General features: G+C 32.7%; 1 protein-coding gene across 2 annotated transcripts in view; it reads left to right on the forward strand.

Annotated features, from left to right (window-relative positions):
• LOC141493007 (protein FAM3C) overlaps positions 1-11,430 on the forward strand; it is a 53,593-nt gene extending 42,163 nt beyond the window's left edge. For both annotated transcript variants that reach the window (XM_074193818.1, XM_074193819.1), the window contains 3 exons: positions 1,546-1,630; positions 9,778-9,904; positions 10,520-11,430. In XM_074193818.1, the coding sequence (XP_074049919.1) occupies positions 1,546-1,630; positions 9,778-9,904; positions 10,520-10,609 (302 nt within the window). In that variant the 3' untranslated portion in view covers positions 10,610-11,430. The remainder of the gene's footprint in view (positions 1-1,545; positions 1,631-9,777; positions 9,905-10,519) is intronic.

Consider the following 11,430-nt stretch of genomic DNA (forward strand, 5'->3'; position numbering starts at 1 on the left):
GAAATCAATTTTATGTTATGGAGTCAATTTGGTTCATACACTTTGCACAGTTCTCTCTAATTAGGAAACTTTTCATACACGGAAAAGCTTTTAGATATGACAGTATTAGTATCAGTACCTTAAACTAAAGACATATATGATTGGGAATTCTAGAGCTTAATGTTGGAAGTAATAACATAATCATTGATTCTGGTATTGTCTATACTTTTTTTTTAACTGGACCCTTGAGCTCAGTAGTAGCTGCAGCTCCCTGGGAGGAATTTCTCATACCAGTGTAGATTAGCATCTTGGCTAGTAGAGCTCCTTGCTCAGGATCACAAAGTTAGTTTGAGGCAGAAGCAGGACATCTATAACTGGTTCTCTTTATCTCTTACCCCCCCCTTGGTTCTCCAAGGAAATAACATGATTATCCTTGTGCTTTATTTAGGAAGATGTTATACCCAAAATAGATTAAATCACTGCTTTTAAAAACACATTATTTAGGAGTAGTTGCAATAAACTATAATCTTTTAAGTGTAAACAGTTGTTAATTTTTTTATATAATCCATGAATAATAAATGCTATAGTTATAAAGTTTACTTCATTAGAGCAGACCTGATGAGAGCTAGTGGTTCTAGCATGAGAATGTGGTTAAGTGGGAGTGCTGAAGTTGTTGAATGTTATGTCAAAATGTGGTCTTCAGAAAATACTTGCCATTGTAAAATGTATGATTTTGTATCTGTTTATAGTTATTCTTCTCTTGCTTTCCTGCAAATAATTGGTGCCACAAGTCTTCAGTTGCCTCTGGTGGACTGTCCTTGAATTTCAAATGCCTCTTGTTCATAATTTCAATTCTGAGAACTCATGGGAATATTGTGAATTGAAAGACTATTGTAGCTAATAGATTTGGGAGCCCTCCCCCATTTTTCTTACCCTTCTTTGAAACCTCTCAAAATAACATTTGCCCTCTAAAATCTTTTTGGCCTTAAGTGAATTTCTCTACTCCTCTCACCTAGAACAGGATAATTGTAAAGATTTTATTTACAATTTATTTACAATTTTTCCCCCAATCTTACTTCCTTCCACCCCCTACAGAAAGCAATTTGTCAGTCTTTACATTGTTTCCATGTTGTACATTGATCCAAAGAGAACAGGATAATTATAGCCTGAAGCAAGTACCTTAGATTTTTCCAAGTTCTAATAAGACTACCTTTAATTAAGAAACATTTAAACAATGACTTTTATATGCAAAGACTGAAAAGATAGTCCCTACTCTCAAGGAGCTTACTTTCAAGTTTTGAGAGTCCTAAAACCAATCTGAAGTTGTGATTATAAATCCTTTTTAATCTGCTTTCCTGGCATACAGTTACTACCATTGATACAAGGGTTTTTGGCACACTTTGGAAGAATCATTAATGTACTGTTATTATTTAAACTATTTTATAGGACTATACTAATCTTTTAGGGATTTCTTTACTGGGATCACACACTATTAGGAAGTGGCAAGAAATATTTTGTAGGGTTAATAGCTCAGTCATTAAAAATGTAATTAATTTTGTTTTTAAGATGTGGCACCATTTATTGAATTCCTTAAGTCTATTCAAGATGGAACCATCGTTTTAATGGGAACATATGATGATGGAGCAACCAAGTATGTATGGATTTTTTTTAATTACTAAGACCTTTATAAATGATTATCTGTATATTGAAGCAAACTTTTACTACTTAATTAGCTCCAAAGTAGCTATTATTGAACATCAGGGTTTCCTTCATCCTTCTGTAAATATACTTGGAATCCATGTGTAGAAGCAAGTATTGGGAAGATACATTGGTAATTCATTAAATTATGACAGTCCTTAGCACAAAGTCCATCAGCCTATGAAAGTGTTAGTAGAAAACTCAAGTCATTCAGTTGAGAACCTTGTTAGGCATCTACTTTGTGTGCAAGATACTGTACTTATCACTGGGTAGAAACTTTAATGTATGCTTATAATACTTAATGTCTGAAAAATATGACCATTAGTAAAATAAAAGGTACATTTTGACCATAGGACTCTTAATCTCCTGCTTCCCCTTTTTAGTGTGTGACAGTTAAAGAGAATTTAAATTGATGAGCCTGTTTACTTTGTTGAAAAGAGGCAACAGGGTCATCAGTTTCTTTTTTGTGTGTGGGGGGAAGGTGTTTGCAAGAAAGTGGGGTTAAGTGACTTGCCCAAGATCACAGTTAGGAAATTATTAAGTGTCTGAGGCTGGATTTGAACTCAGAACCTCCTGACTCCAGGATCAGTGCTCCTAACTGCCCAAGGTCATCAGTTTCTAACTGGTCTGTAGAGATACTTGAAGACTAGTACTTTGTAGTGTCAGATATGTAATTGAGGAACCTCTGAATACTCAATCACCAACCATCTGTTGGATAAGCCACTAGCTCTATTTATGTCTACTAACAGCAAGTTGAGGAAAATTTCTCAGTTTGAAGTCCTTTTTCCTTATGCATATAGGAGACTTATTTGAGCCTGCCTCCATGCTTTTAGGTCATAAATAATAATGACAAGAGTTGGTTTTGATCTCTTCTTTCTACTTTAGTAACAATTTTTGGTGCTTCTTGTTCATGTTACCAGCTGACATGGGATTAATTTAAAGATACGGTTTTTGGATTGTACTGCAGAAGTGAAACCCTTCACACAGTTTAGTACAAATTAAATAAATCTCTAGTTTAAGTAAGCAAACTAAACTTAATTTGAACTTATTTTTAATCCTGGTTTTAGCTCTTTGGAGCCATAATTTTAAAAAATTCCTTTTTTAACTAAATTTTAAAAAATAACAGAACCGTAGAATTATTTTTGGAAGCCTTGGGTTCAGTCATTAAGACTGGAAACTCATTGCCTACTGAGAAAACTTACTACATTGTTGGAAGAAGTATATCACTGAAATGTATTTATTAAATTAATCTGAAATGTGTTTTTGCAACTTCTCCCTTTTGTTGGTTTCTCTCTATGGAATATCAAAATAAGTCTATTATCTTTACATGATAGCTTTTCAAGTAGGTAAAAGAGGGGCAGCTGGATGGTGCAATGGATAGAGCACTGGCCCTGGAATCAGGAGGACCTGAATTACCTAGCCGTGTGATCTTTTTAAAAAATATTTTATTAGTTTTCCAATTACATACAATAGTAGTTTCTATATATCATTTTTATAAGATTTTGAATTTTACAATTTTCCCCCACCCTCCCTTCCTCTCATCCTCCCCCCCACAGAAGGTAGTCTGATGATCTTTATATTGTTTCCATGCCGTACATTGATAGAAATTGAATGTGTTGAGAGAGAAATTATATCCTTAAGGAGAAAATAAAATATTAGAGATAGCAAAATTATGTTGTACATTGAAGACTGGTCTTTGTTTAAACTCAGAGTTCTTTCTCTGGATACAGGTGGTATTCTCCATCACAAGTACTCTAAAATTGTCCCTTACTATTGCATTGATGGAATGAGCAAATCCATTAAGGTTGATCATCATCACCTCCATGTTGCTGTTAGGGTGTACAATGTTCTTCTGGTTCTGCTCATCACATTCAACATCAGTTCATGCAAGTCTTTACAGGCTTCACTGAAATCCCATCTCTCTTGGATTCTAATAGAGCTATAGTGTTCCATAACATACATGTACCACAATTTGTTTAGCCATTCCTCAATTGATGGACATTTGTTTGATTTCTAATTCTGTTACGACAAACAGGATTACTATGAATATTTTTGTACAAGTGATATTTTTACCCTTTTTTCATGATCTCTTCAGGGTATAGGCCCAGTAGTGGTATTGCTGGATCTAAGGGCATGTACATTTTTGTTGTCCTTTGGGCATAATTCCAGATTGCTCTCCAGAAAGGTTGGATCAGTTCACAACTCCACCAACATTGTATTAGTGTCCTAGATTTCCCACATGCCTTCTAATATTGAACATTGTCTTTTCTGCTTATATTGACCAATCTGATAGGTGTGAGGTGGTATCTCAGAGGTGCTTTAATTTGCATTTCTCTAATCTAGCTGTGTGATTTTAGGCAAGTCACTTAACCCCATTGCCTTACAAAAACCAAACAAAACCCCAACAACAACAAATAGGTAAAAGATAACTCTAGAAAACAAAATAGTCTCCCCTCCAATTCTTTGCTACCACAAAGAAGAACTGATATACATATTTTTGTACAGACAAATGTTCCTTTTTCTTTGATTTCTTTGGGATATAGATAGTATTCATGGGTCAAAGTAAATGCAGTTTTATAACCCTTTGGGCATAGTTCCAAATTGTTCTCCAGAATAGTTAGACCAATTCACTACTCCAACATTAATTATCTATTAATTATCTATTTTTCTTTCATCCCCTCCAGTATTTTTTATTTCTCATTGATGTTTTAATTTCTCTAACTGATAGAGAATTTTTCCATATTAACTATAGATAGATTTTATTTCTTCTGAAAACTGACTATTCATATCCTTTGACCATTATCAACTGGAAAAGGCTCTTTTTAAAAATTTTTATAAAATTGACTCAGTTCTGTTCTGTATTTTAGAAATGAGACCTTTATCAAAGATACTCAATAAAAAATTCTTGATATTATTTCATTGATTATGGTACCTTTTAGCAAAATGTAGTTTCCTTGATTATCTCTCTCTCTCTCTCTCTCTCTCTCTCTCTCTCTCTTTTTTTGGCTAGGCAATGGGGTTAAGTGGCTTGCCCAATGCCACACAGCTAGGTAATTATTAAGTGACTGAGGCTGGATTTGAACTCAGGTACTCCTGACTCCAGGGCCAGCGCTCGATCCACTGTGTCACCTAGATACCCTGATTATCTCTTTTAATTAGGTTTATTTTTGCTTTGTCTGAGATCATGATTACTACCCTTGCCTTTTTTTACTTTAGCCAGAAGTATATTAGATTCTGCTCCAGTCCTTTATTTTAACCCTGTATGTCTTTCTGTTTCTTTTGTATATCTGATAAACAATATATTGTTGGATTCTGGTTCCTAATCCTTTCTGTTACCCATTTCTGTTTTTTTATGGGCAAACTTATTCCATTCACATTCACAGTTATTATTGTGTTTCCATAGATTCTATTTTCTTTATTTCTTCTCTCTTTATCCTGTCCTTCCTCAGAAGTTTCTAACCACTGCCCCCCTTTACCTGGCCTGCCTTTTAGCATTCCCTTACCCTTTTTAAAGATTTCTGTACGTGTCAGCATATACTGACATGTACAGAAATATATATATATATATATATATATATACACACAGAAATATATATATTGTTTATAGATATATGTGTGTATTTACTTCCCACTTTGAATCATTTTCCATGAGAGTATTATTCAAGCATTGCCTGCCATTTCTTTCCCCCTTGGCCCCCTCTCATTATAAAAGCTTCCATGTCAGCACCTCTTTTATATGAGAAAATGTTCCCTGTTGTACCTTTCCTATCACCCTTCTCCCAGTGCATCCCTCTTTCTTACCCCTTCAATTTTATAGTGATTGTTCCAACATAATCAATTCATACCCATCCCCTCTGTCTGTGTAAACTGCTTTTAACTACCCTAATAATAAAATTCTAAAGAATTTTGTGTATTTAGTTATACATGTAAAGCCCATATCAGAATACTTGATGTCATGGGGAGGAGGGAGGGAGAAAAATGAGAAACTCAAAATCTTTTAAAATGTGGAACTCAAAATCATACAAAAAGTGACTATTACATGTAGTTGAAATAATAAATAAATTTAACAGAATTTCTATGTATCATCTTTACATATTGGAATATAAACAGTTTATTAAGTTCCTTATGATTATTCTGCTACATTTACCTTTTTTATGCTTCTCTTCAGTATTATGTTTGAAGTATCATATTTTCTATTCATCTCTGGGTACTTTCATTAGAGAGATCTTTGAAAATCCTTTATTTCATTAAATATCCATTCCCCTTCCCTTAAAGATTCTACTGAGTATTTTTTGCTGGGTTACTTATTCTTGGTTGTAAACTTAGCTCATTTGCTTCCAGAAGCCCTCCACTCCTTTAATGAGGAAGGAAGCAATCCTGGGTGATCATGTTGTCTTTGTTCCAGGAGTTCTAAAATTTGCCTATATTATTCTTGGGAGTTTTCATTTTGGAATATCTTTGAGGAAATGACTAGTTGAATTCTTTCCATTTCTATTTTACTCTTAATTCTAGTTTTCATTGATAATTTCTTCAAATATATCTGGACTCTTCATTTGATCATGTCTTTCAGATAATTCAATAATTCTTAAATTATCTCTCCTTGATCTATTTTTCATGTCAGTTGTTTTTATGTTGAGCTAATTCACATTTGGTGGGGTTTTTTTAGTTTTTGAAAAAAGTATTTCATGATGTCTCATGGAATCATTAGCTTCCACTTACTAAGTTTTTAAGGAATTATTTTCTTTACTGATGTTTTTTTTGGTACTACTTTTGCCATTTGCCTTTTCTGGTTTTTAAGAAATTCTTTTTTTTTTTAAATTTTGTACCACTTACCATTTGGTCAGTTACACACATAGAGTAAAAGTAAAAAGATGGAGCAGAATATATTATGTTTCAGCTAAAGTAAAAAAAAAATCAAGATTAGCAATCCTAATCTCATATAAAGCAAAAGTAAAACTAGATCTCATTAAAAGAGATAATGAAGGAAACTTCATCTTGCCCAAAAGTACCATATTTAATGAAGTTATAATCAATATATATGCACTAATGCCATGTATACATGGCACCTACACAAAAATGACCATGTTTTAGGGGATGAAAAACCTCACAATCGAATGCAGATCATGATGCAATAAAAATTACATGAAATAAAGGACTGTAGAAATGCAAACTAATTGAAAACTAAAGTTTGTTCTTCTTCCACATAATCAACTAATTATTCCTTATTAATTTCAGAATAGTAGTAATCCTAGTTGAATGAGGAAATTAGCAGCAGAGAGCATCAAATATTTCTGTTCTATTTTCTTTGAAATTATACTACCAGAAGATATTAGGATAATTGAAACATCGTACACTTTACACTTGCTTTTGTGCCAGCATTAGAATCTTGACTAAGAAAGTATCATCTGGGGCAGCTTGGTGGTACAGTGAGTGGAGCACCAGCCCTGGAGTCAGGAAGACCTGAGTTCTAATGTGACCTCCACATCCTTCTAGAATACCTAATAAAACCATTCTGTCCTGTTTTTATACATGTCTAATACAGTTGCTATAGGAAAGACACATTTTAATTACAAGAACATTTTCAGTAATTGGAATGACTAGTAATTGATCAGTTAATCTGCCACACAGGTCCCCTGCTCTATGCTATGAAGATAGCATGTACATATATAGGTACATGACAGATAAAAGATGATGGGTTGTAGTGGAAAAAAAGTACTAGCCGATCAGCTAAGGGAGAGTAACCAAAAAAGCTTCATGTGAAGGTTCTATTTAAGCTGAACCTTGAGGGAAACTATTAAATAGAGGCAGTGATTCCAGGAATGGAATACATCCAATATAAACATGTAGGTGGAACATCATGGATGGTAAAGCCAATTTGGTTGGATGAAATAAGGCAGTTTGGAAGAAGGATCGAGTTGGGAAAAAGATGATGAGTGCTCTTTTGGTCATGTTGAATTTTGTGATTCTTTTTGGACACCCAGCTTTAATTGTAGGGGTTATATTCCAGCAAATGAGACAGAGAAGGTAAGTGATCAAGCAAGAAGCAATTAAATCAAGAGAATAGCACTAGAAAAACGAAGTAAGAAATGACATTTCTAAGCACTTTTTTTCTCTTCGCTCTCATCTCCTGTCAAATTACTTGAAAAGAAAAACAAAACTTGTTACAAATATACAAAGTCAAGAAAAAGAAATTCCTGTATTTTCCAATTCTTTAAAAAAAATGTGACATTCTGTATACTGTGTCAGTCACCTCTCTCTGTTAGATGGTGAGGGATTGGCCCTTTGTAATCTTGGTTGGTCATTGTAGTGATCAAAGTTCTTAAATCTTTCAAAGTTGTTTTTCTTAAAATATTATTCTGCTTCTGCTCGCTTCACTCTGTATCAGTTTTCTGATACAGTTGTCTCTGAAGCTATCTCATTATTTCTTATGACACAATAGTATTTTGTTATATTTATATATTTGTTCAACCATTCTCCTGTTGATGGATTCTCCCTTAATTTCCAGTTCTTTGCCACTATAAAAAGATCTGCTAAAAGTAATTTTTATACATTCATATCTTTTTCTTCTTTCTTTAATCTCTCTGGGAATATAGACCTAGGAGTGATGTCTCTGGATAAAAGATATGTAATAACTTTGGTTTTAATTACAGAATTGTTTCCTGAATGGCTAGACCAGTTCACAGCTTCCAGCTTTTTACTTTAAATTGAGAATCAGATATATATATATATATATATATGAAAGAATGGAGAAAGCAAAGAGCATGCTAAAGTATTCATTTAAAATTTTAAATATTTCTGGATCTCAGTAGAATAAATTAATTTGTACTCTCAAACCAAAATTTTAAATTAAATAAATTGAAAGAACAGAAACCAAACAACTGTGATTACGGTATTTCTTAGTTAAGCTTACTAACTAGCTCCACAATCCAAGTCATATGTACATGTACATACATACATTCATAATCTACATACATGATCACATGGATTAACCCAAAGTTTGTATGTATTTTTGCTTTGTGTATCTGTAATAGAATCTAAATGTGTGTGTGTGTGTGTGTGTATATATATATATATATATATATATATATATATATATATATAATGTTTTCAAAATATTTACTTTTTTTCCCCTTGAAAACTTCATATAGGCAGCTTTTATATAAATCTTTTTTGGGGGGGTACATCATTTTACTTTGTAGAATTAATATGTGCTATCATTTTTTAGCATGGGAACAGTAAGCTCAATCCTTGGCAGGCTGTTTATTTTCTCCTTAGGTACTGTTGTGATCTAGGACATTGGAACTAAAAATATTTGAGTTAGCTTCCCAAACTCCTACAACTACATTTGGAGATATTTGTGAACAGAGAAACTATAGAGCAGACCTAGGACAATTTGAGCCAACCTTCCCTCAAATTGATTTGGGGCCCATCTGTGAACCCTTTACATATATTAAAATAATGTTAGGATTTTGACTAATATCCCAGGAAACCTCATTGCTGATTGCTTTTAATAATTACTTTTTTCCCTTATTGAATTTTTTCATTTAATTTTTTTTAATAAAAATCTATTTTCTTCCCATTAGGCATATATAACAAAACATAGATTAAGATCTTCCATTAAATGGGCCTATATCATTAGCATAAAAATGTAAATGGTTGATCAGGAACAAGAATAAAATACAAACACCTGTAAAAATGACATACTTATTAATGATTTTCAGCATTTAATCATTCTTGTAGAGATAGCATGATATGATGGATAGAGGACTGACTTGACATCAGGAAGACTTAAGATTCACATCTTGCCTCTGATGATATTGGGCAAGTCACTTAATTCATTAGTGTCCCAAATAGCTAACTAAAATTTGAAAATTGTTGCTCTCCATTGGTAGGAGTTTCATATGCCAGTGACATCACAGGATTAAGCTAAATTGTAAAATTTGAGAATTTTCCCATCCTCAGTCTTTTACTCATAAATCTTTGTATGATAGAAGTGAGTCATTTGGAACTTCTCTACTATGGTAAAGTGCATTGTGCCACCACAGTATTATAGAATATTCATATTAAAAATCCCATAATGGTATTTTTTTTTTCTTAAAGACTCACTAATGAGGCAAGATTACTGATTGCTTCTTTGGGAAGTTCAGCCATTGTTAACCTTGATTTTAGAGACAACTGGGTCTTCTGTGGTGGAAAAGGTATAAAGACAAAAAGCCCCTTTGAACAGGTGAGTCTCTTGACTTTTTCATGCTATATTTTGGTGAGTAAATTCAAAATGCCTGGCATTCCACAAATATAAATAATTAAATTTGTCCCACTTACTCTCAATCTCAGTTAAATGGGTAGATAACAAATGTCTTTTTGCCCTGTATGAGGACTGTTTTTATTAATTCATTGTTTGAAAGCAGTCTAGCTTCTAAAAATCCTTTCATATATTTTCAGTGCACTAGACCTCTAAGAATAAATTAAAGTAGCTTAAGACTATTCCTCATCTTGATCTTTGGGATGATATAGAAAATAATAATAATTTTGCATGTTTTATATTAAATCCAAATTTATTTTAATTTGAGAGTTTATTATTAGAACCACCTGAAATTGATTTTTTAATTTAATGTATTTACTAACTCAGTCAACAAATATCGTGTACATTCTATGTGCAAAGCACTGGGCTGTTCAGTAATGGAGTCTGTTATTAACACTTAATTAAGTGGAATTATTTTCTTGGTCATGCACTCTTCATTATAATAATATATTAGTAGCTGTGCCAAAGATAAATCAAGCTTGTAAATCAACTTGATGTATTTTTATTATAATGGTGGGGGTTTTTTCATTTTTATTGTAGCACATAAAGAACAACAAGGATACAAACAAATATGAAGGATGGCCAGAAGTTGTAGAAATGGAAGGATGTATTCCCCAAAAGCAAGACTGAGTAATATGAAGAATATTAAGAGAAAATTATCTTTATGCTATTGATGAGAGTGCTATGAAGGAGTTATTACTGTGTAAATAATTTGAGAGTATATGTCCATCTTGTCAGTTATGCATGAGTATCAACTCTTCCAAAATCAGGATTATTTATTGCTAAAGAGTAAACTTTGTAAATAAGTCCACCCTAATCAATCTTTTCTAAGCTATTGTCTCTTTAAAAGCACAGTATTTAGATTGCTTTAAGATAAACAACATCTTTAAGATATAGAAATGTCTTTTTTAAGCACACATCGTGAATGGATTATGAAGACTGTTATACTATTGTTTTATAGATACAATTGCTATAAGAATGTGACCATTGTGAAAAAATAAAGAATTTCATTTGGGGGGGGAGATAAAAATTTTTTTTAATATGCTGCCCTTTTGAAGGCAGTAATCAGTCTTAAATAAAGAGGTATTTGACTAGTTGTATATATTCTGGAATTTTGCTTTTCTGTTTAATATCTGATAGCTCTCCTACTCTACCTCACTTCCCTACCTTTTCTCCTCACTTCCCACAGAGACTTCTGGCCAATACATTTTGCAAATATAGAATTAAGATGTTTGATATAGAAATTTAGATTAGATCTGCAAAAAAGCACAACAAATCCTTTTTGTAAAAAAAAAGCGATAAAAGAAATGTATAAATGTAAATGATTTGAAATGCCACTGAAACAATTTGTATTTATGATGCAAGTAAGTTAACTTTGTAGTAGCTATTTGAAGAATGACTTGATACAGTTTAGCACTGCAGTCACAGAAATAAACAGATTTTTAAAATTA

The sequence above is a fragment of the Macrotis lagotis genome, chromosome 7, assembly GCF_037893015.1.
Source record: "Macrotis lagotis isolate mMagLag1 chromosome 7, bilby.v1.9.chrom.fasta, whole genome shotgun sequence".
Classification (NCBI taxonomy): domain Eukaryota; kingdom Metazoa; phylum Chordata; class Mammalia; order Peramelemorphia; family Peramelidae; genus Macrotis; species Macrotis lagotis.